General features: G+C 48.5%; 2 protein-coding genes across 2 annotated transcripts in view; both read right to left on the reverse strand.

Annotated features, from left to right (window-relative positions):
- Nucleotides 1-1,712: 1,712 nt before the first annotated feature.
- Nucleotides 1,713-25,262, reverse strand: LOC127036724 (zinc finger protein 665-like). Its single transcript, XM_050927897.1, has 5 exons — nt 25,047-25,262; nt 20,042-20,261; nt 17,025-17,104; nt 14,305-14,431; nt 1,713-2,260 (listed from the first exon to the last, which is right to left on the reverse strand). The coding sequence occupies exons 2-5, from the start codon at nt 20,064-20,066 to the stop codon at nt 1,788-1,790; spliced, it is 705 nt and encodes a 234-aa protein (XP_050783854.1). The 5' UTR covers nt 20,067-20,261; nt 25,047-25,262; the 3' UTR covers nt 1,713-1,787.
- LOC127036682 (zinc finger protein 436-like) overlaps nt 4,110-25,818 on the reverse strand; it is a 155,280-nt gene continuing 133,571 nt past the window's right edge. Inside the window, exon 5 of the transcript XR_007770205.1 lies at nt 4,110-5,444. The gene's annotated coding sequence lies outside the window, so the exon portion shown is untranslated. The remainder of the gene's footprint in view (nt 5,445-25,818) is intronic.

The following is a 25,818-nucleotide window of genomic DNA, read 5'->3' on the forward strand; positions in this document are numbered from 1 at the left end:
ATCTGAGCTACATCCTATCAAACAGAACTAATATCCCATTGAGTGATGAAACAGCCTTCAGGAGAGAGAGAATACATGACAACGAAAGTGTCAAGTCAAATTCCAGAGCAGGTTACATCTGATTATTCAGAATTGGCACAAGAGATTCTCCCATCACATTCTCCTCTGATTCATTCAAACCTGCTTCACTCAGCACTGTCTCAATAGTCAGTTATGTTATTGACAACATTTTTACTATCCTAGCATCCAAATAATTGGGCCGGGGGGGTGGGAGGGACAGACACCTTGCCAGAAGTGGCTTTACCAACAGATGGAACCTGCAATTTTTACTCCAAATGATCACACTGTGTTTGGGATCCATTTGAATTCCCCTTTCAGGTCTTTGACACCTATCTCCAGTCACAATGACTCTGATTTGGGATTAAAGAAGTGAAAGCATCATCTCCAGCCACAGACAGCTGAGAACTATTCCCACAGGACACTTTGAGAAGTGGATGGGTAGAATGTGATGAAGATAAACTCTGCATGGCTCAGAAAAAGGGTATCAGTTCTGTAGTGATGGGGAAGGAGGGAATCTCTGAGTCACCCCACCCCCTTCCAGTGTCACAGAGGCTGAAATGACCCCTTTTCCCCCTGCCCCTGCTCCTCTTCATTTAAATATAATTTGAAAAGTTCACAACATAACTGTTCTTCAGCACAACCCAGAGCAACATGAGATCAACTGGAAATGATACAATCTGTATCACTGTTGACTTTAACAATAACTTTGCAATAGAAGGAATGGTATAAATGTGATGCTCCCTCGTTCCGGATAGGAAGGGCACACTTGAAATAGTCATGGGACAATGGAGTTGATAGAAAGGACACATAGATCAACTTCAAAACAAAGTGAATGGCAAAAGGCAAAAATCGGTCACTCATCTGGACAACTTGAGGGATAACGGTGCAGCAAATAGTTCAAACAGCTTTAAATGGTGCTGCAAGCACTGGTGGATCACAAGGGACGTTTCATCAACATCCATGTGGGACGGCCAGGAAGAGTTCATGACGCTTGTGTCTTCAGAACCACTGCTCTGTTTAATCGGCTGCTGCAAGGGAATTACTTCCCAGACCAGAAAATAACAGTTGGGGATGTTGAAATGCCTACAGTTATCCTGGGTGACTCAGCCTATCCCTTGATGCCATGGCTCATGAAGCCATATACAGGCAGCCTGGACAGTGGTCAGGGGCTGTTTGACTACAGGCTGAGCAAGTGCAGGATGGTGGTAGAATGTGCATTTGGCCGTTTAAAGGCACGCTGGTGCACATTACTAACTCGCTCAGACCTCAGCCAAACCAATGTCCTCTTTGTTATTGCTGCTTGCTGTGTGCTCCACAATCTCTGTGAGAGTAAGGGGGAGACCTTTATGGTGGGGTGGGAGTCTGAGGCAAATCACCTAGCCACTGATTATGTGCAGCCAGACACCAGGGCGATTAGAAGAGCACACCAGGAAGCGGAGCGCATCAGAGAAGCTTTGAAAATGAGTTTCATCACGGGCCAGGGTAGGGTGTGACTGCTGTGTTTGTTTCCTCTTCATGAACCATCCCCCTTGATTGACTCATTCCCAGTAAGCAACCCACCCTCCCCCTTTGATTACAGCTTGCTTAAGGAAATAAAGTCACTATCGTTTAAAAATCATGTATTCTTTATTAAAAAGTCATTATAAAAGAGGGAGAGAACTGACAAGGTATCCCGGGTGTGGTTTGGGAGGAGGATAGGAGAGAAGGAAAAGGCCACTAAAAACATTTCAATGTAATGGCAGCCTTTTGGTTGGACTGTCCACGGGGGTGGAGTGGGTGGGTGCACGAAGCCTTCCCCCACGCGTTCTTAAATGTCTGGGTGAGGAAGATATGGAACATGGTGAGTGGTGAGGGTGGTTACACAGGGGCTGCAGCGGCACTCTGTGACCCTGCTGCTCTTCCTGAAGCTCCACCAGCAGTTGGAGGATATCAGTTTGATCACGCAGCAGCCCCAGTGTTGCATCCCACCACCTCTGATCTTCCTGCCGCCACCTCTCATCTCGAGCATCTCTCCTATCCTCACATTCACTGGCATCTTTCCTGTACTTTACTACCACGTCCTTCCACTCATTCAGAGGAGCTCTTTCATTGTGGGTTACTTCCATGATTTCCAAGAACATTTTGTCCTGCGTCTTATTTTTCCTCCACCTTATTTGAGCTAGCCTTAGGGATGGAGTAAGGAGGCTTGAAAAATTTGCAGCTGCATGAGGGAGGGAAAAAAGGGAGAGAAGTATTTTAAAAGATACATTTTACAGAACAATGGTTATACTCATTCACAGTGAACAACACTATTCACCTTACATAGCACATGTGATTTCACTACAAGGTCGCATTTTGCATCTTAATATTGAGGGCATGCAGCTCTGGTGTTACAGATCTCACAGATGCAGTCCGGGCAGCAGAATTCAGCTTGCATGCAGCCATGGTAAGCCATTGTCTTTCGGTGTCACCAGCCTTTATATACACTGTGCCCTCCTTTCCCAAATACCAAACAAATCCCATTCACTGATGCTTCTTTCCTGTTAACATGCAGCAGCAGAAGCCAACTCCCTCCATCCAATTCTCTAGGATGATTGCTTTACACTCACCAGAGGTCGCTTCTATGGTTTCATTGTCTGGGCAAGTGGCTTGGGAGGGCTGGGAGGGTAATTCCGTCTGGGTCAGAGAAAGCTCCTGGCTGTTGGGGCTAACAGAGTGCTGTGTGCTCTCTGCAAGGTCGTCGTCCTCTTCCTCCTCCTCCTCCTCCTCATCTTCCCCCTCCGCAGAATCTTCAGCCACGGTTGAGATTACAACCCCCACCTCGGAATCCACGGACAAGGGTGGGGTAGTGGTGGCGCAGCCCCCTAAAATTGCATGCAGCTCAGCGTAGAAGTGGCATGTTTTTGGCCCTGACCTGGACCTTCCGTTTGCTTCTTTGGTTTTCTGGTAGGCTGGCCGGGCTCCTTCACTTTCACTCTGCACTGCACTGAGTCCCTGGCGTGGCCTTTTTCCATCATAGCCTTGGAAATTTTTTCAAATATTTTTTCATTTCATCTTTTGGAACGGAGTTCTGTTAGCACTGAATCCTCTCCCCATATAGCGATCAGATCCAGTACCTCCCATGCAGTCCATGCTGGAGCTCTTTTTCTATTCTCAGGAGACTGCATTGCTACCTGTGCTGATGAGCTCTGTGTGGGAACCTGTGCTGTTCAAAGCTCCGCGCTGGCCAAATAGGAAATGAAATTCAAAAGTTCGAGGGGCTTTTCCTGTATAACTGGCCAGTGCATCTGAGTTCAGATTGCTGTCCAGAGTGGTCACAGTGGTGCACTGTGGGATACCGCCCAGAGGCCAATACCATCGATTTGCGGCCACACTAACCCTAATCCGATATGGTAATACCGATTTTAGCGCTACTCCTCTCATCGAGGAGTACAAAAACCGATTTAAAAAGCCCTTTATATCGATATAAAGGACCCCGTAGTGTGGACGGGTGCGGCGTTAAATCGGTTTACCGCTGCTAAAATCGGTTTAAACGCGTAGCGTAGACCAGCCCTGAGAGTGACCAGTGCCAGATGCATCAGAGGTAATGAACAGAACAGGCTTGTTGATTTGCAAGGTGAGGGACTTTCACCCTTACCTTTAACTTTAGTGTTGTCAATTCCTACTTATCTTATCTACCACACCTCTCCAAAGGCCTCTGGGCAAATCAGGTGTGAACCACTCCTTTGATACAGGCTTGTCCCAATCCATCTGAATTGAGGCAGACTTTGGGCCAATGGCTGTTTGGAAAAGGCCCGCTTAATCCAGCAGGTTTCTGTGAACCGCATGTACTGTGGATGTGTGAACCCCAAACATATTAAACATGAAAGAAACACAAGGCCAGCACTGAGGAGGTTTCCAGAGCCAAGCCCGAGGGCTAAACAGCTGTGCTCAAAAGGAAAAGGAGACTCACCACCTATCAAAATAACTGGTTGCAGAAACAAAACAAAAATTGAATAAAAAAAATGAAAAAAACAACTCAGAAAAGCTCCCATCACACATCCATCACCATTGTAGATTTTGACATCTCCTGCCTGGTGTGACATCTCTGCTTTGCAAGCAAGAGACCTGGGGAACTCTGTGGCTGTTACCTTCTAACTGGGTAAAAGGTTACACAGCTTGTCTCAAGTAATTTTATTCTTCACAGACGATTTATTTTAAAATGTATCAAAATAAATTCCATTTGAAACAGTAATAAAATAATTACAGTCTCTACTGGGTCTCTATTCTCACACATGCTATTTCTCTCACATATTCATCCACTCTAATTCCTTTGGAGTGAGGTTTTAATTTCAGGATTAGCCACCATTTCCGACAGAGTAGGAGGGGGCAGAGAGAGAACTAGAAGAAAACTTGAATCATATCGTAACAGTGAAAGTTATCACAGAATCAGCCTCTTACATTACACTAGTTAACTTCATGTTTAATTTAATTGTCGCTGCTAACAATTTAGTCAAAGATTACAAAATATAAACCGACAGTGCAGTTTTCTCTTAATTCCCATTTCCACTCAGTGCTTTGTGTGAAATCACATTCTACATTCTAGGAGCCTTCCATTTCTGTGAGTTCATTTCTCCCTGGTTTTCTCCCAGAAGTGTAGATGGAAGGGGTCCCACACTACAGGGGAAGGTTGCATCGTAAGAAAAACCACCTGTGCTCTATTTTCACACTTCCTAATCTTTCAAAGTAGCAGGAGGCAAAGAAATGATACAAATGCACAAGACTCAACAGGAAAACTAAGAGACCAAACCACAGATTCAAGACTGAGCATTCATGTATCCTGCAGTCTGAACTTGGAATCTGATACATTCCCTCATTGGCTACCGTCATTTGCCCAGCAGGGAAGTGCTTCTTGTCCAACAAGGCAGCCAGATTGGGACCCATAGGCATGGAATGGCTCTGAAGGAATCAGCTGTTTCTCTCCGTGCTTCATCTGACTTTGAATCCAAATGGTAAAAGACAGTTGTTCCCAATTTACTCATGGCATCTTTTAGAAGTGTGATTAATGCCACTTAGGGAGCAATGTTCTAAAAATAGTTTACATGGGCCACAGATCACCATAGCTTTATTATAGTTCAATATATTTTAAGTGAAGAAAATGGTAATAAAAATATCTGCTCTTCAGCACAACCTGAAGCAACATCAAAGCAATTGGGAATGAAACAATTCCTTCCCGAAGGGGAAACATCATGACTAAGAACTGCTTTGAAATGGGGGAAGAGTATAACCATGATGCTCAGGGTTTGTTTAGACTAGGAAAAGTGATGGAGTTTAGGTCAGGTCAAGGGGAAAGCTAATGCCAACCACTGCACCTGGGCTGCATCTGCTCTACAACTGTAATTGTCTTTTTACACCAAGATCACTAACTTGAGCAGCTGTGACGTTACTGATATAAACTGGGACCATATAGAACATGGTTTGCAACCAAGGTCCTGTAGTGGCACCAAATCTTATGTAAAAGGGGTCATATAAGGTGTCTAAGACCAGGTTATGGGTTACTGGTTATGATTATGCTGTCTGTATCATTTTGTAGTTGAAGTTATAAGTATTGGCTGTATACTGTCTGTATTTCAAATTGGTGCTGTAGTTCTGGGTGAAACCCCAGACAAGTTGATGTTCGCTCTGCTTAGCCTGCTTGATGGCCCATTAAGGATCATCACATACACAATTGACCCATTGAGAGGAGGCAGATATGCCTTGTAACTCAGCAGGGTGTGCAGGAACTGGCCCATGTGACTGCAAACTCCATTTTGCTGTAATTTTCCACAGTAAGAACAAAGAAGTGTTCTTACACCTGGAAGAGCCTATATAAGGCTGATGCCTCATCTCCATCTTGTCTTCAATCCTGCTTCCTACCTCTGGAGGGACTTTGCTACAAACTGAAGCTCTATACAAGGGACTGATGACCCCTCCAAGCGGGGGATGTTCTGCAGAGACTTGATTTGAACCTGCAGTTTACTCCATCACTGCTACGAGCCTGAACTAAGAACTTTGCCATTACTGTATGTAATTGATTCCATTTAACCAATTCTAGCTCTCATCTCTACCTTTTTCCCTTTATGAATAAACCTTTAGATTTTAGATTCTAAAGGATTGGCAACAGCGTGATTTGTGGGTAAGATCTGATGCGTTTATTGACCTGGGTCTGGAGCCTGGTCCTTTGGGATCGAGAAAACCTTTTTCTTTTATTGGGGTGTTGGTTTTCATAACCATTCATCCCCAGAATGAGTGGCACTGGTGGCGATGCTGGGAGACTGGAGTGTCTGAGGAAATTGCTTGTGTGACTTGTGGTTAGCCAGTGGGGTGAAACAGAAGTCATTTTTGTCTGGCTGGTTTGGTTTGCCTCAGAGGTGGAAAAACCCCAGCCTAGGGCTGTAACTGCCCTGCTTAAGCAATTGGTCCTGAATTGGCACTCTCAGTTGGGTCCCGCCAGAACCGCATCGTCACAGCAGCCAACACCATGTACAGCCCTGCTGGATGTAAGGCACAGATAGTTTTTGCATCAGTGTAGCTTGTTGGAATCAAACCTCTCACCCACCTGGAGCTGATTAACATTCCTGGCTGGAGGGACACACACTCCTTCGACTCAAAAGAGAAGGAGTTGATAGAAAAGATCACAGGACTGATCCCAAAGAAGGGTGAGCTGCAAAAGGCAGGAGCAGGAAACTCATCTGGGGGAGCTGAGAGACCACGGTGAAGATGGTGCAAAGATCACTATATTGGAATTACCAAATGTGTTTTTTTTTTTTTTTTAAAATCAATCTTTGGGCAGCTCTAATCAAGGCATTTCTTACAGTTCTCTCCCATTTGGATTTTCTGGTGTCTAATAGGGAATGACCTCTGACTGAAGCTTTTCCCACATGCAGAGCATGTGTAGGATCTCTCTCCACTGTGGATTTTACAATGTCTGACAAGGTCTGAGCGCTCAATGAAGGCTTTCCCGCACTCAGAGCACGTGTAGGGTCTCTCTCCTGTGTGGATTCTCTGATGTCTGCTCAGGCTAGAGCTCTGTTTGAAGCTTTTCCCGCACTCGGAGCATGTGTACGGCGTCTCTCCTGTGTGGGTTCTACGATGTGAGATAAGGTTTGAACTCTGATTGAAGCTTTTCCCACATTCAGAGCATGTGTAGGGCGTCTCTCCTGTGTGGATTCTACGATGTGTGATAAGGGCTGATGTCCGACTGAAGCATTTCCCGCACTCAGAGCACGGGTAGGGTTTCTCTCCTGTGTGGATTCTACAATGTGTGATAAGCTGTGAGTGCCGATTAAAGCTTTTCCCACACTCAGAGCATGTGTAGGGCGTCTCTCCTGTGTGGATTCTCCGATGTGCGATAAGGGCATAGCTCCAACTGAAGCATTTCCCACATTCAGAGCATCCATAAGGTTTCTCACCTGTGTGGATTCTCCTATGTGTGATAAGGTATGAGCTCCGACTGAAACGTTTCCCACACTCGGAGCATCCATAAGGTTTCTCACCCGTGTGGATTGTCTGATGTGAGACAAGGTGTGAGCTCCGATTGAAGCATTTCCCACACTCAGAGCACATGTAGGGTCTTTCTCCTCTGTAGATTCCCTGATGTGTGAAAAGGTCTGAGCTCCCATTGAAGCTTTTCCCACACTCGTATGTAATAAGGTCTGAGAGGCTACTGAAGTTTTCCTCTGGCCTCTGCTGAGTCCCACAGGCTTCTGCTTTTTCTGGGAGTGCACAACTCCTGGAAACATTCCCTTTGGGTTTTCCTGATAACGTCCCATGTGGTTCTACTTGCTCAGGAGCTTCCTGCTGGGGAGTCTCCTCATTCTCACTCACCATCCTAACACCTGATGGGAGACAGACTGAATCCAGACATAGGTCACTCCCTGCACCGGAAAGAAAGGAAATCTCAGAGATGGGAATGGACAATGGGATGAACAAACCAAAACATGTGTGGGAGAGATCAAACCTATCAGGAGCTCATTTTCCCCAAACCCTTTCCCGGAGGAGAGAGGAAGGGATCAGTTTTGGTACGCATCTCACCAGGACACCAGGGGAAAGTGAGATCGGGGAGGAATCTGCTGCCAGTTGTCAGTCAGGATAGGTGGGAAGCTATGAGTGACATCTGCCATAATGATTCCGCATCTGCAGGGAACAATCCTGAAATTGGAGAGCTCACAAGGTCTTTGTAGGGCACCCCAAATGTTTCCTGTATTCAAGGACAGTTTTTGACTTGGTTTAATCAATTCCTCACCTGTGCAGGCTGCTCTCGGGAGCACTTTTTTCTCTGAGCTGTAGAGGTCTGAGACCCACGGCTCTTCCCCTCGTTCCAGTTGCGAGATCACATCAGGTTTGGAAACTGGTAACCCTACTCAAGGCAAAGAAAACAAGGGAGGTCAGTGAAATTTGTGAGATAATTATCACAAAGAATGTTCCATGATTTTAAGACCAGCTCATTTTTAAGCAGTAACATCCCAAGCCAGCTTCCTTTGCTCAAAGTGCAGGAGAGTTATTATTATGAATCATATTCTTTCCTTTAGTGCCTAAGGACCAACTAACAGTGGGTCCCCATTGTGCTAGGAGAAGTACAAAGACAGAATAGTAGATGGCCCGTGCCCTGAACAATTTACAATCTAAATAAAGACAGACACTTATCAGTGGTTTATGGTCACCACTTTTCTATTGTTAATCTGTCTGGTTCTCTAATTGTTTCTGCCCGCTGTATAATTAATTTTGCTAGGTGTAAGTTAGTTAGGGTAGTGGGATATAATTGGCTGGAGAATTATGTTACAATATGTTAGGATTGGTTAGTTAAATTTCAGTAAAATTATTGGTTAAGGTGTAGCCGAGAATATGGCTCTATAAACTGGGGTCAAACAGGAGGGGGAAGGGAAATTGGAATCAGGTTTATTAATACGGGGAACAGAAACACGGACACAGGCAAGGCTCTGCAGCATCAGAGCTGTGAGGGGACGCAGGGTAAACGCTCTGCAGCCTCAGAGCTGGGAATGAAACACTGGGGAACAGACTCTCTGGGTGTACAGAGATAAGCCCGACTGGTGTGAAGGGCTTTGGAATATGCTTGCTTGGAAATAACCCCAATAAACATCGCACTATCTGCCCTTTGGACTTCTGATCTTTTGCTGCTTATGGTCTGCGTGACAAGAACCAGAGAAGTGGGAGAGTGAAGAGAAAGCCCTGTAACAAAACTGACATGACCTGATAACCAAGAGGTAGGCCTTAGAGGAAGGTTTTAATACACTTTGTATTCACTTTGATCAGGGATTCCCACAAAGACTGATGAGGGGCTAATGGCCAATACACGTTTAGACCCTTTTCTTGTTTTATATCTTTTCCCTATAAGTCTTAATCTCTGGCATTCTGTCATGGATCCATAGCATCTGTGCAATGCCCTGGCTTTTAAACAGTCCTTGGGAGGTGCCCCTTGAGTGCGCTAGAGCCCCAAGGGCTCCCACTCTTCCACAAGGACAGGCCATGTAGCTTCAACACCTGAGACTGAGCCTCTGTATTCAACAGTCCTATTTCAACCTGTGAGCTCTGCCAGCAGGCCCAGCTGAACGACACTCCTGTTCAGAGACTGTTCCTCATTTATGCTTCAATGCACCTCAGCAAGTTTTTGCTGTGACACTGGGCAGACTGTTAAAATATAGCAGGGTTTAGTAGTTAACTGAAACACGGCATTAGAAAGTCTTCAGATTAGGACAGAGAAGCAAAAAAGACAATATAGTCCATATTGGCCAATGTTCTTGAGCCATGCTACTGTAAAAAACAGTTTGGTTTCCTTTCACTGTGCCTGTCCATTTGTCTTTGGTAGAGCTCCCTGCGTCTTTGAGCCCAGTTCTTCCTGCTCCCAAAAACATAATGAGTCCATGTATGCTTCACTCAGCCAAGCAGAGATCCTCCCATTGACAGGTGACAATTATTCCCTTGTCTCTGTCACGTATTCCATTGATGTAGGTTGGTCCCAGCATGTCCTTAATGACCCATTCATATCACTCATGACAGCTACGTGACAAAACACCTCATGTCTCCTGCTCTTTATGATCACAGAGGGAAACTGAGGTGTGTATTGGCATCATATAGGTATCACCAAAATTCCCACCTCTATCACACACACACACACACACACACACACACACACACTGCTCACAGCCCTTAGAGAGAAAGCAAAGCACAGGAACTGAACGTTAGTCCAGTGAACACAGTAGAGGACAAGCTGCAATCCTCACAGCCTGGTCAAAAAGGAGAAGAATGTGGATCCCTACCTATAGAGAGGGGCTGGCTAGAGGCCTGATACCTGACAGGGCATTCCTTGAGCAGATCATGGAGGCAGGTCAAACGCTTAGCTACTCCAGAACTGTGACATCGCAAAAGCACATTTGGAGAATTAAGAAATCTAGTGACTCAGGTGTAATGGGAGGGAGAATTAAACTCCCCCCGTGTGTGGAGAAGGCTGGGGAATTAAACACTAAAATTCAGGAGCAACAGCCACTAATTCTTCCAGAAAAGGAGAATGTAAGAAACAAGAACTGGGCCACGCAACCTCAGGAGGAACAGGCTCAAAGATCCAAGGAGCCTGGAGGGAAGACAGCTTGTGGCTGCTGCACATGGGGAGGCGAGGTGGGGGGGGAAGACTCTCTCCAAACTCTCACTCCTGTTGACCCTGACCTGATTTTATGATCTATGACAGTGGTCCCCAATCTTTCTGTGGCCAGTAGCACATTCATGTTTTCAGAAGAGTGTGGCGGGCGCTAACAATTTTTCAAGGCTTATTTTGTATTTGTACATTAAATAATATGAAAAACATCATATTTAATATTGCATAATATATGAATACAGAGAGAAGCCGGGGAGAAGCCGCGAGGACAGAGAACACTTGGGCCCGCAGCCCCGGAGAACTCTATCCCTACCAGGCACAGAGCCCCAGTGTGTCTCTCCTGCTGGGCACTAGGCGGGCCCCACACCTGCCAGGGCAGGGCCAGCTCTAGGTTTTTTGCTGCCCCCCAACCAAGCCTCTCAGCTATCACCACCTCCGGGCATCTTGGGACCTTCTTGTGTTCCCTCTTCATCTTTCACCACCTCATCCCTCCCTGCTGCTTCTTAGCTCTAACCCTGCATACACCATCCCCATGTCCTGGCACCCCAGAATTATCTCCTCCCCCCCTTCTCCTCCCCTTGCACGGCTCTGTTCTCCCTTCACCTGTGGGGTCGTAAATGGCAACATTATGCGCTCTTCTATCAAAAGAGGAGCTCATTTGACTGTCACACAAGCCATGCATCAGTCACACAACTATTTACTCCATTTAGAATTCTACAGGGGGCATATTTTCCTCTTAAAATGAGGAAAAGTCATGAAAGCTACAGTTATTAATGTAGTTACTAACGTAGCCAATCAGGATACATTAAATGCAATTTTAAAATAACTGATGGTACCAAAAGGGCACAAGTCCAAAAATGATACTAGTGGGTGGGAGATAAGGCAAAAAGAAGGGGCAAGGAAACTTGTTAAAACTTGTATGATGAACGAAGGTACAAAGTTATTACTACTCAGGTCTGTTAGAGACCCCACAGCCAGGGACGGCTTTAGGCCAATTTGCCCGATTCCCCCGAATTGGGCCCCGCACCGGTCGGGCAGCGTCTCTTCCAGAAGCAGCAGCTGTTGCTGCTAGGCAACGAGAGACGCTGGCCAGCAGAGGGCTGAGGCAGAGGCAGCCGGGGCTGTTGCAGGTCAGGAGGGGGAAGGGGGAAGGTGGGGGAGAAGGCACATGTGCTTTGCAGCCTTCCTTCCCCTTCCCTCCCCCCAACACTTACCTGGAGGAGACGCCGAGGGAGCTTCTGGTCCGGTGGGAGACAGGAATCTCCGCAGTGGACCTCAGTCACCTGAGCAGCTGCTGGGGCTCCCAGCGGTGAGTGTTTGACCCTGTGATTCCCCGCAGGTTTGTAATATTGGGCTGGTTTTGTGGTTTTCGTGGTGTGGCTGTTTGAGGCGAGTTTGTGCCTGTCTGTGTCTGTTTCAAAACTGAAGTCGGGATCACGTAATGTAACCCAGGAAAAAAGCCCCGAGCCGGTACTTAGTGCTGTGAACTCCAGGTGAGAGAGAGGGAGGTTTGGAGGAGGCGATCAAATACATCAAGAGGGGAGAATGCAAAAGGTCTGCAACGTGGCAGGCTGAGACTTTTATCTCTCTCCCCACACACGGGGGGGGGAAACTGAGGCACGGAGTGATCTGATTCCCCTCTCCAAATTATTTTGCAAAGGAGCGGGACGGGGGCTCCTATCCAAACCAGTTCCCTTCCCATCAACTCTGCTTTCCCTGCTGCGAGACCACTGTAGGGGCTGAATATTTCCATTAAACTATGGCTCCTTCATTTGCCCTGCAACAATAAAATAGACCGGCTTTGGGAGGAAGAATAGCCCCCCTCCAAAGCTGTGTGGATATTAAGCTTTTTTTGAGGGGGGGCATGATAATATTCCAGATCAATCAAATGCCCAGCTCAGCTTTCTAGCCATCCAGCAGCTCTAGGGCAGGGAAGGAAGTTGCTCTTGGTGCAGAGTGGTTGCAAAACAGGGGTGAATTTAGAGGAGGGGGGAGGGGTCCAGTTGAAATCCTGCCTGATGCAGCCATACAGAATCGCTGGCAGTGCTGGGAGAGGCCAGGAGTGGAAGCAGGTCGCCTGGGGGTGGGGGGACATTTGTCCTCAGTCCTGGGCTCTGGGATGGACTAGGCTGGGTGGTGGGTTCAGTCTAGTCTTCCAGCCTGTTGCTCTCACTGGGGTTTGTAGTTTTCATCTGGCTCCACCGAAAAGATCAAACAAGCCCAGTAGAAAAGGGGAGTGAGAGAGGCGGGAAAGGGTTTGTAAGGGGTTAAAATGACCCATCAATGAAAAAGTAAAACCAGAGTTTGACTGGGTTTCCTCCCAGCCACCACTCCTGCAAACACTGGGCGAGGGGCAGCCTCATTCCCCACTGAGGCTATCGTGAGGGGCAGCCAGGGAGGAAGGAAGCCACATGTGATGGCAGTCTCCTCCCCTCTCCCCCCAGCACCCACCACCCCCTCTCCAGCCCCCATCCACTTCTCTTCACTCCCTCCCAGAGCCTGCACTCCTCCACCTTTCTTGCACCCGAGCCCGGAGCTTGCACCCGGCACCCAAACTCTGTCCCACTCAGCCTGGGCAAAGCTCTCCTTGGTCTGGCTCCCAGACCCTCTCCAAGGGTTGCAGCTGTCTGAGGGTGCTGCTTTCTACACCTTCCTAATTCACACCTCATTCATTCAACAGGGCAACTGATTACAAAGTGGGGGGAAGATCTTATTCTACTCCTAGCAAAAAGACATTTTTCTTTTACCTTAATTACACTACCTTTGGGGCCTGCTATAACATATTACCAAGGTTCAATACAAAGTCATATAAAAGTTATACAAAAATGCATAATGCAGAGATTTATCTACAACTGCACTGATTGACTGCTGTGTGCAGTAATATAGTAACCCCTGGGTCTTTGAAAGAAGCTTTATACTTGGGGGAGGTGAGGGGGCAAGTGGCGAGTCAGGGGTGAACAGGTGGGCAAGCGGCGGGTGGACAGAGGCGAACAGTGAGCCAGCAACTGTTCTAGGGGCGGGCATGGGGGTCTCTGGCAGGGGAAGGAGAAGGAGAAAGGAGGCGAGTGGTGGGTGGGGGACTTACTAGGAGGGACGCAGCAAGCCAGCGGTGGGCTAGGGGGTGAAGAGGGTGTGATGGTGGGGCCGAGTGGGGAGGGGGCAAGTCCTATTTTATTGTTGTGATCTGGTCACCCCATGTGTGCCGTTTTTTCTCCTCTCCCCAACCTTGTTTCGACGGGGCTGAGCTGGGAAAGGAGGATTTGTTTCCACGGGGTCGGGCGGCGCTGGGGGGGGGGGGGGAGGAGGGGGTAATTTTATATTAATAAAGAAATATTTTATAAATTTTAATAACATTAGTGAAGAAAATCTGTACCACTATCAAAACAAATTATTCTCCTAATATGAAAGTGCAAATCAGCTAATTAATATATGATGCAATGTATGTAATATATAATTTGTTACTATTTATAGAGTCATGGAAAGTAAATAATACATGGAAGAAATGAAAGCAGTTTAAGTGTTTTTTTGTTTTAGTCATCCCTGCCGGGACCTCATCGAAACTGTTCGAATTGCGCCCCGCACTTCCTAAAGCCGGCCTGCCCACAGCTTCTAATAACCCAGGGGACAGGACTCCTTACCCAGCGAGGTCACATTCTCATAGTTCTCCTGCATGACATCCCTGTAGAGGGCTCTCTGAGTGGGGTCCAGCAGTGCCCATTCCCCCTGGGTGAAATGCACAGCCACGTCCTCGAAGGTCACCAACTCCTGAAAGAGCAAGAGTCCAACACTCAGTACCTGCTGCCCCACTCACAACCCCACCATTCACAGAACAGTAGCACCGGTAAATGGAAGCTCCGGGAAGCACATGTTAACAGAGTCCCACCCCACCTTGCTTAGAGCAGCCAGGAGGCATCAGAGGGTAGAAAGAGAGAAACTTTGTGTCTCCCAGCTGATAGACGGAGGCAGGGTCTTCACATTTATCACATACCTACTAGTCACGGCTAGATATAGGAGATGGTGGCTCCCTGGTAGGAATCCCAACACTCTCCAAATAAAATATATGGAAGAAAAGGGAAGTCAATAGTAGAGAATATAAGTGAGACGGTCAGAATTGTAGAAATGACCAATCAATGAGAAGAAGAAGGAAGTTTTTAAAAGTATATTAAGTACAAAATTAATCCTAACCACAGTAGTTGTACATTACTAGATGGAAATGGCAGAATTATCAAAAATAATGCAGAAGAGGTAAAAGTGTTCAATAAATATTTCTCTCCTGGATTTGGAGAAAAACAGATGCTGTACTCATTTCATAAGATGTTGACAATGTCACTCTTTCCTTTCCAACAGTAGCTCACAAGGACCTTAAACAGCAGCTATTAAAGTTAGACATGTTTAAATCAGCAGGTCCAGATAACTTGTATCCAAGAGCTTTAAAAGGCCTGGTGGAGGAGTGTGGAGAACTGTTAATGTTAATTTTAATTAGAACTTGGAACACTGGGGAAATTTCAGAAGACTGGAATAAAGCTAATGCTGTGTTAATATTTAAAAAGTGTAAAAGAGATGACCCAGCTAATTACAAGAGTGTCAGTCTGACACTGATACTGGACAAGATAATGGAGCAGCCGATACTGGATTTTATTAATAAAGAATTTAAGGAGGATAATATAATTAGTACCCATGAACAAAGGTTTATAGAAAATAGATCCTACCAAACTAACTGGATAGCTTTATTGGATGAGATCAAAAGTTTGGTTGCAGCTAATAATATTGATGTAATATACCTAGACTTCTGTAAGGCACATGAGACTTGGTTCAGCACAATATTTTGACTAAAAAACTAGAATGATACAAAATAAACACAGCATACATTAAATAGATTAAAAACTGTCATTGTAAATGGGGAACCATGGTCCAGTGAATTTATTTCTTGCTAGTTCAATCAAGGATTGGAACTTGGCCCTGTGCTATTTAACATTCTTATCAATGACATAGAAGAAAATATAAAATCATCACTGATAAAGTTTGCAGTTGCCACAAAGATAGGGAGTGGTAGTAACAAATGAAGTGTCAGTAGATTCAGATTCCAGCACTGGAAGTCTGGGAAGTTTTCCCAGCCCTGGCTGGAGGGTTATTTCCTGTTCCACAAAGAAGGGAAGTTCCAGTCACAACTCCTGTGCCTTGAAATTAGCCCCTGACACTACTCCCCACATTCAGCATAGTGGTATGATTATCAAATGATTTGGACATAATTATGATGCATTTGTGCAAGATGCGTCATGTTCAGTGTAATTGGAAAAGTTATGATTTGCGGAATATGATTGTCCTATTTGTGTGCATGTATCATGTTCCTATCTGAAGTTATAGATGTTGACTATGTATCTGTCTTTCAAATGTGCTTACTCTGGATAACACCCACAATGAGCCTTTCAGGTACAATAAAGAAGCCAGATAGTGTTGATGGCTCATCAAAAAAGACAATGGACTATGGAAGGGCGTAGCCGTCCTGTGAACATTTCAGTCAGCCTATGAGTCATGGCTACTATGACTCAGCAGGCCATGCTAGGGCATGTGACCAGACCACATGACACTAAACTCCATTTTGGTACCTGTATTTTTCCACAAACTGGACTGGGAACTGAGTTTGGAACAAAGGGGTCCCGCCATATGGAAAAACTACATAAAGTGGGGTGTGACATCATCTCTTGGCCTCATTCTCCACAAAAGAGAACTCCTGGAAATACCTGAGGAACAAAGACTGAAGTGGGAGAAGTGCTGGTCCCAGGGTAAAGGGATTTCTAGCTTGTGTATGGAAACTTGGTGGATTGCTTGTACCATCAGTCAGGGTGAAAAATTGCTAATTCAAATTCTAGCCAGATAGTGTGTTAGGCTTAGTAAGAGTTTTTGGTTATTTGCTAAGTAAATCTGCTTTGATCTGTTTGCTAACACTTATCGCTGGGAAATTGGCTGTAGTCCTTTATCCCTTCTGGAGTGGTTTAGGTAAAGCACTCAGGTAGCTTAGTTGGATGCATGGCGCCATCTGCTGTCGTATTGGGTGATAACAGGGCCTGGAGAGGCTGGCTGAATCTCCAGCAAAGCAGTGTGAGAAGGGCCAGCCCAGCTTGAGGGTTAGAGGGCACAGCGGTTCCCAGAAGCCCCCCAGACTGCATCCCGGGGTGACAACCCATCACACCCTAGAGTACACAAGTCTCAGCAGATTTGTCACATCCTTTCCCTTACCATTCCACACCCTAGATAGTTCCTGCCTCTCACTAGCTCTAGCAGATCCCACCCTCCTATACATTTACTTCTTCTCTCCCTCCAAGCAGAACCCACCACCAACTCCCTGATAATCCCTTACCTGAGCCAGCTCCATTGCAGCCGTTTCCTTCCCGCTGGGAGGAGGGGATGATCTGCGGCGAAACGTGGACAATCTGTAGCCTGCCAGGGTGAGAAGGGCAATGTGAGAGAATTCGGACAGGGTTTCTGTCCTTTCCACATGTCGATTCCCCCCAGCAATTTTCCCTGCTAACGGACATTCTAGATTCTGCCACACTGTGAAGCACAAAGTGACCTTATTCCAGTACAGGGGTAGCCCCCTGTCACCAGGGTGTAACCCTCTGAGACATAGTGAAACCCTCCCAGTAACAGAGTCTCTCTGTTACACTGTTAAAGTTTGTGGACGATACCAAGCGGGGGGTGGAGGGGGTTGCAAGTGCTTTGGAGGATAGAATTAAAATTCAAAATCATCTGGACAAACTGGAGAAATGGTCTGAAGTGTCTAGGATGAAATTCAATAAGGACAAATCCAAAGTACTCCACTTAGGAAGGAACAATCAGTTGCACACATACAAGTCAGGAAATGACTGCCTAGGAAGGAGCACTGCAGACATGGATCTGAGAGTCACAGTGGATCACAAGCTAAATATGAGTCAACAGTGTTACACTGTTGCAAAAAACCCAAGTATAATTCTGAGATGTATTAGCAGGAGTATTGTAAGCAAGACACAAGTAGTAATTCTTCCGCTCTACGCCGCATTAATTAGCCTCAAGTGGAGTAGTGTGTCCAGTTCTGGGCCCCACATTTCAGGAAAGATGTGGAAAAAATTGGAGAAAGTCCAGAGAAGAGCAACAAAAATGATTAAAGGTCTAGAGAACATGACCTATGAGGGAAGACTGAAAAAATTGTGTTTGTTTAGTCTGGAGAAGATATGATCAGCTTTCAAGTACATAAAAGTTCATTTCAAGGAGAAACATTGTTCTTCTTAACCTCTGAGGACAGGACAAGAAGCAATGGGCTTAAATTGCAGCAAGGAAGGTTTAGGTTGGACATTAGGAAAAGCTCCCTAGCTGTCAGGGTGGTTAAGCACTGGAATAAATTGCCTAGGGAGGTTGTGGAATCTCCATAATTGGGGATTTTTAAGAGCAGGCTGGACAAACACCTCTCAGGGATGGTCTAGATCAGGGGTGGCCAACATGTGGCTCTTTAGAATTTAATATGCGGCTCCTTGTACAGGCACCAACTCTGGGGTTGGAGCTATAGGCACCAACTTTCCAATGTGCTGGGTGTGCTCACTACTCAGCTATAGTCCCTGCCCCCACTCCACCCCTTCCCACCCCCTTTCCTGACCCTGCAGTGCCCTCACTCCATTCCCCACCCCCACCCCAGTGTCTTGCATAGCATGAACAGCTGATCGGGAGGTGCGAGGAGGGAGGGAGGGTACTGATTAGTGTGGCTTCCCACGGGTGGGAGGCACTGGGAGCAGGGGGTGCGAGCTGATGGGGGGCAGCTGACGTATTACTGTGATTCTTTGGCAATGTACATTGGTAAATTCTGGCTTCTTCTCAGGCTCAGGCTGGCCACTCCTGGTCTAGATAATACTTCGTCCTGACTTGAGTGCAGGGGACTGGACTAGCTCCCTCTCGAGGTCCCTTCCACTTCTGTGATTCTATGAACCAAAGGCCAGAAAAGAGCAGAATCCAAGGAGTCATTTTGGGGGATTCTCCCTATCACTGTCCCCAAGGCAGCTGTTTCAGGTTAACTAAGTTGTTTGATGCTCCAGCCTTTATACAGTCTCTCCTGGGAGTGCCCCTTTCATCAGCTGGGCCTAGTTTTAGCTTTTGGGAAGAGTGACCCCTGGAGCTCTGAGACTGGGCCTTCTTGCCTCAGCATATCTTGTTTCTTTCTGTGGTTCCCCAGTGAGTCCAAATGAGTAGATACTCCTCATACAGACTGTGAGCATAAGAATGTGTTTAGTGTTTAGACTTTATTGAAAGCTTGTGAGTTGCTGCCTGGGTTAACATCTGACTAGTTGCATTATGAGCCTCTGTAAATCATCAGACAGGAAGGAGACTTTACCTAGGTGAAGTGCTGATTGGCAACAGAATGCATTACACTCTGCCTGGCAGGAAAGGTCCATCAACACCAGATAGACTATTATGGGACGTTAAAGAAGACACAAGACTGTTGTTGTGCTCTTGACTTCCCATTAGCTGAGTTTCCAGCTCAGAGCACATGGTAGGAAGGGGATGAGAAACCCCATATAGAAGGAACTGATTATCTGTATGCTGCCTGGACTCTAGGGGGCAAAGTTTCTAGGCATAAGCAAGAGATCCCCAAATGTTTAACCGAGGTTAGTCCTAAAAAATATGTAGAGCTTGCTTATTAAAGAAGCTTCTATTACCTTTGAAATTTAAGTCTGCAACTCATCTGCATCTATAGGATTACTTGCTTTAACTTTGTAAACCAGTCTCGTTTCCTTTTAAATAAACCTTAATACAGGTTATGACAGGACTGGCTACAAGTGTTGTCTTTGTTGGAAGATGTAAGATTCAATTGACCTAAGGAAGTGACTGGTCCTTTGGGACTGGCAGTAACTTGAACATTGCTGTGATTCGTGCTGTAAGGCAGTGGTTCTCAACCAGGGGTCTGGGGCCCCCTGGGGGGTCGTAAGCAGCTTTCACGGGGCTGCCAAGCAAGGCCGGCATTAGACTCGCTGAGGCCCAGGGCAGAAAGCTGAAGTCCCAGTGCATGGGGCTGAAGTCCAGGGCCCTGAGTCCCACCACCAGGGCTGAAGACAAAACCTAAGCAATGAAGCATGGGGCTGCAGGCAGTTGCTCTGCTTGCTACCCCTAACGCCGGCCCTGGATTTTACATACAGAAAACCAATTATTGTGGCCCACATGGGCAGTGGAGTTTTTATAGCATGGGGCGGGGGAGGGAGCGCTCAGAAAGATACGTGGGATCACCCAAGAGGACAGTCTGTGATTCCATGTTAATGCTGTTACAGAGCCTGAAGCGTTTACACTGGATTCTTGGGTGGTGAAATCTCCATACAGACCTCACAACCAATTTGGAGTTTGTGCTCTGCTTCTTACCAGTCTGCCTGAGGCTGGTGCTCATGCTCTCGAGTCACAGAAGACAGTGTTACAGAGAGAGGGGCTGTGACTTCCCCAAGGTCACTAAACAGGTCCGTGACAGAGCCAGGAACAGACCCTGTTAACTCCAGAGCCCCGTCACCCGCAGCTTGGAAAGGTCCCCAGAGCACACTGTGTTAGGCTGCAGGAAGAGGTGTGCAGGGACTGCAGATGAGCTGCCCTGCCAAGACAGCCTGTGCATCCACGGACAAACCACCTCGCTGGGGGTGTGTCCCCTAGGTCAGGAGAAGTCAGTGTCCAGTCCTCTGGGGCTGTGCTCCTGGCTCATACCCCCAGCACTCACTGCTGCCCCTCCCTTACCAGCTGCACTGTTCAGCCAGCCCCAGGCTTCCCCCCACCCCCACCACCTCAAACCTTCAAACTGGGACATGGTGCACTGGTACCAATCAGAATGCACTAGCATAAATTCTGTATACACTAAGGGTTTGCACCAGTGCTTAAAACAGCAGTGTGGTAGAGACCTTCAGAAACAGCAGTACGGTGGCACTAGAACCTATTTCTAGCTCTGTCACAGATAGCCTGGGTGACCTTAAGACACGTCAATGTTTCCCCTCCCAAATTCAGTCTCTTTACCCAGCTGCCCACTCACTGGGGTCTCCTCTCTCTCCAGAGCTGCTTACCACTAAAATCTGTGTGAGTGTCACCACAGCTACGGTAATTCAGCTCTGGAATAGTTTTACAAGGGGGGCTGTGGAGTCTCTTTCCCTGGAAGTTTTTAAGAACAAGTAGGACAAAGCTCTGTCGGAGATAATCTACATATACTTGGTCCTGCTTTGGCAGAGAGAGCTGGACTTGATGACATCTTGAGGTCCTGTCCAGCTCTACATTTCTGTGATGCTATGCAATATATACATATAAAACACAACAAACAGAATAAAATCCACCAGAACATAATGTCAGGCAATTCAGGGGGAAAAAAACCCCACACTCCACAGCATAAAATGATAATACAAAAGGGGAAAAAAAGCAAAACAATGCAAACTAACACACCCTAGGACAAAAGTACACAATGGAAAAGAGCTCAGCTCAAACCAACACAGCACAGGCACCAAACAAGCTGAGGCAAAACAATGCACCATAAAACTATGCAACACAGCATGGTGTAATCCCAGTTCCAAATGGCACCAAGCAAAACAGCTCAGCGTAGAACAGGACACAGCACAAAAGAGAATTATTTCAGTGTAGTCCTGGAAGGGGTCTTGAGAGGTCATCTACTCCAGCCTCCTGTGAAGAGGCAGGACCAAGTATCCCTAGACATTCCCAGACTGGTGTACTTTTAACCTGGTCTTAAAAACCTCCAACGAAGGAAATTCCACAACCTCCCTTGGAAGCCAATGCTTCCTGAGGCCTCATCTGGAGTATTGTGCCCAGTTTTGGGCCCCACACTACAGGAAGGATGTGGAAAAATTGGAAAGAGTCCAGTGGAGGGCAACAAAAATGATTAGGGGGCTGGAGCACATGGCTTATGAGGAGACGCTTAGGGAACTGGGATTGTTTAGTCTGCAGAAGAGAAGAATGAGGGGGGATTTGATAGCTGCTTTCAACTACCTGAAAGGGGGTTCCAAAGAGGATGGATCTAGACTGTTCCCAGTGGCAGCAGATGACAGACCAAGGAGCAATAGTCTCAAGTTGCAGTGGGGGAAGTCTAGGCTGGATATTAGGCAATACTATTTCACTAGGAGGCTGATGAAACACTGGAATGGGTTCCCTAGGGAGGTGGTGGACTCTCCTTCCTTAGAGGTTTTTAAGGTCAGGCTTGACAAAGCCCTGGCTGGGATGATTTAGTTGGGAATTGGTCCTGCTTTGAGCAGGGGGTTGGACTAGATGCCCTCCTGAGGTCCCTTCCAACCCTGAGATTCTATGATTCTAAGGCAAACACAGACCAAAACAATGTTGTACACATACACACTGGGCTTGGGGTTAAGGGGAGAGGCAAGAATTCAAACAATCTGGGTTCGGTTCTCAGTTTTGCCCCCAAAATCTCCATGCAAATTTCAGCAAATTACTTCAGCTCTCTGAGCTTCAGTTTCCCCATCTGTAAAATGGAGAGTCGCCTCCCACCATTGGCCTATTTAGCCTTAGAGCTTTTTGTGGCAAGGCCTCTCTGTCACTGTGGGCATGCTGACACTGCAGTCAGACACCGGGCGGCTGGGGCTGCAGCCCAAGTTCTGGCACCCTCCCACCTCACGGGGTCCTACAGCCTGGCTCCAGCCCGAGCCCAGACATCTACACTGCAATTAAACAGCCCCTTTGCCTGAGCCCTGTGAGCCTGAGTCACCTGGCATGGGCCAGCTGGGGGTTTTAATGGCAAGGTAGAGATTAGGGGAATGAAGTTCTGGAACAGCCTTCCGAGGGAAGTAGTAGGGGCAAAAGACTTTTCTGGCTTTAAGACAAAGCTTGATAAGTATATGGAGGGGATGTTATGATAGGATCGTTAATTTGGGCAATTGATCTTGGATTACCACCAGATAGGTCTGCTCAATGGTCTGCGGGGAGACATTGGATGGGATGGGGACTGAGTTACTGCAGAGAATTCCTTTTTGGGTGCTGGCTGGTGAGTCTTGCCCACATGCTCAGGGTTTAGCTGATCGCCATATTTGGGGTCGGGAAGGAATTTTCCTCCAGGGCGGATTGGCAGGGGCCCTGGAGGTTTTTCGCCTTCCCCTGCAGCGTGGAGCACGGGTCGCTTGCTGGTGGATTCTCTGCAGCTTGAGGTCTTCAAACCAATTTTGAAGATTTCAATAACTCAGTCCTGGGTTAGGGGTTGTTATAAAATTGGATGGGTGGGGTTCTGTGGCCTGCCTTGTGCAGGAGGTCAGACTAGATGATCATATTGGTCCCTTCTGACCTATGAGTCTATGAGATACCTTTGGTGTCTGTTCAGCACCTGTCACAATGGAGACCCTCTTCTTGGTCAGTGTCTGTGCAGAGCCCTGCACAACAGGGGACCTGATCTCAGTCAGGAGCTCTGCAACTCCCAGCATTACAGGATCCCTGATTTTGTTTGGGGTCCCTGCAGCATCTGGCAAAATGTGGGGGCAGGATCTGTCAGGGTCTGTGCAGTGCCCAGTACAGTGGTGGGGTGTGATCTGGGTTGGGATCAGCGCCGTGCCAGGCCCAACGGGGACACAGATCTCAGTCGAGGTTTCTCTAGTACCCTGAACAATGGAGGATGCAATCTGGGCCGCAGTTGTGTGCTGCCCAGCACAAGGGGGGGAAGTGATCTCGGTCCAGGTCTCAGTTTTACCCAGCACAATGACAGGCCTGATGAGTGTGGGGTCTCTGCAGTGCCCAGCACAACACGGGCTCAGATCTCAGTTGGAGTCTCCAGAGCACCTGTCATAACAGTGGGGTCTGACCTCTGTTGGGGTCTCTGCAGCACCTGGCAGAACAGGGCCCAGATCTCAGCTGGGGTCTCTGCAGCTCTAGGAACAACAAGATCTCTGATTTTGTTTGCTGTCTCTGCAGCACCTGGCAAGTGGGAGCCTGATTTCACTTGGTGCTTATGCAGGGCCTGGCACAACAGGGGCCCGGAGCTCAGTCAGGGTCACTGTAGCACCTGGCACAATAAGGTCCCTGTTCTCTGTAGGGGTCTGTGCACTTCCTGGCACAACCAGTGCTCCAAACTCGGTTAGGGTTTGTGCAGTGCCCAGCAGACTGGGGGACCTGATCTCAGGCAAGACCTGCACCACATTCAGTATAAGAGCCCTGATCTCAGTCACACACCTGGAGAGAAAAGCAGGAAGATTTTCAAGAATTCGGTATCAGTATTTCAGAACTGAGGAGAAAATGGGGCACCAACTAATTATTTGCTAACTTAAGAGAGAAGCACCAGCATCTAGGGAGATCTGATGTCACCATTCAACAGTTCAAGAGAAAGGAGGAGAATGTGAGGGGATTATACAGTGATATTCAATCAACAACAGAATGGGACGGATTCTTCTTGTCACATATTCACATGGCCAGCAGAGCCCCGGGCGATGTCTTTTCACAGGTGAAAGGACTGGGGCTGGAGTCAGAAGGTCACTGGATGTGGGGAGGGGCTGACAGTGGGGCCTGGGAGTGTGACTAGCAGGCACGGGGGTGAGGGGCTGGGTTGAGCAGGGCGGAGGAGGTGAAGTAGCTGGACTGAGAAACTTGGGGCTGGGCCAACTCCATGGGGGACACTTCCTCCTCCCTCCCCTTCCTGGGCCTTCCCAGGACCTGTTGCAAGTAGAGAGTGGCCCCCCCTAGTCCAGCCCAGAGGTGTCCCTGTCTCAGGGCTCCGCCTGCCTCTGCCCAGTTCAGAAATCACTCAGGGGAACCATTTCCCACCTAAACAAGGACAAATCACTCCAGGTAAAAATGGGGGGAAACACCTCAAACCTGAGATTTGAATTGGCCATTGGCGAAGAGGAAAGAAAATGGGGCACAATCGGGGAAGACAAACAGGGAACTTCTCAGGGATTTGAGGGAAGGGGGGGTCACCCTGGATGTTGCTCGTTGCTCTCTAGCGAGAAAGGGGGCAGAACTGGAGAGGATGGGGGGTCCCCACGGGAGGAGGCAGCGGTAAAGCCGAGAGGATCTCAGCCCCCCCCTTTCTCTCCCCATTCCTTGGGGGGTCACCTGCTGGTCTCCTCCCCCGGCCATGTCCGGGCTGCACAGACATTTTCCATCGTTCCTTTCTCAGGTCTCTCCCCACAGCCCGGTCTCACCCCCCCCCCGCCCCACACAGGGACCCCAGTGGGGCCGGGCCCCTCTACCCGGGACCCCTCCGTGGGGCCCCAGGGCAGAGCCTGGCCGGGCCCGGAGGGCGCTTGGCTCCTGCGGGGACAGCAGCTCCGAGCCCCCCGCGAGCGCTACCCCCCAGGGAGCAGACCCCGGCGCTGCGAGATGCCGGATCCCCCCCACGGACACTGGGGCAGAGTCACCGCCCCGGCCCCGCCCCCGGGGCTCGCTCCGGTACCTGGAGGCTGCAGCTCCGCAGCGGGGCGGGCAGAGCCCGGGGCGGCCCTAGGGTGGCTCCAGCGGGAACAAGGGCCGTGCCGTGCCGTGCCGTGCCGGGCACGGCGGGGGGGGGTAATGAAGGTCTCCCCGGCACAGACCCTCCGGCTCCGCCCGGGCTCCCCGCTCACAATGGACCAGCAGCAGCGCGGCGCTCACCCAGCAGCTGGTCACACTCCGCCCAGTCCCCGATCTGCGCCTGCCCAGAGACGGGAAACGCCACCGGAACTACATCTCCCAGCCTGCCCCGGGGCGCGTCCGCCCTCCCCAGCCCAGGGAAGGGAGGGGTTCAGCAGCTGGAATTGCGCATGCTCCGTGCGAGCCCCAGTGGGGGCGGGAGAACAAAGCTGTTACTGCCGCCCCCTGTGAGCCGGGCAAGGGCCGATCAGCTGCTGCTCCCCGGGCTGTGCGGGGGGGTCCGACATTGACCCCTCCGTGCCCGGCCGGGGGGGCGGGGCTTTCTCCAGCTGGGCCCCGCCCCCTGGGCAGCCCCGGGCTCTGCCCGCCCCGGCCCGGAGCCCCCGAACAGTGAGAGACCCGGGGGGGCGCTGGGGCCGGTATAGGGTGTTAAGTTGCTCTCCGTGGCGATGTGCTGCACCTGCTGACGGCGCTGCCCTTATGAGCCGTGAGACTCCGCAGGCTGCTTTTGGCAGGGGTTAGACGGGGGCAAAGGGGGTGAATTGGAGCAGGGGGGTGGCCAGGGTCGGAGCAGGGGGTGAAAATTTACGGGCCTG

The sequence above is a fragment of the Gopherus flavomarginatus genome, chromosome 18 (assembly GCF_025201925.1).
Source record: "Gopherus flavomarginatus isolate rGopFla2 chromosome 18, rGopFla2.mat.asm, whole genome shotgun sequence".
Taxonomy (NCBI): domain Eukaryota; kingdom Metazoa; phylum Chordata; order Testudines; family Testudinidae; genus Gopherus; species Gopherus flavomarginatus.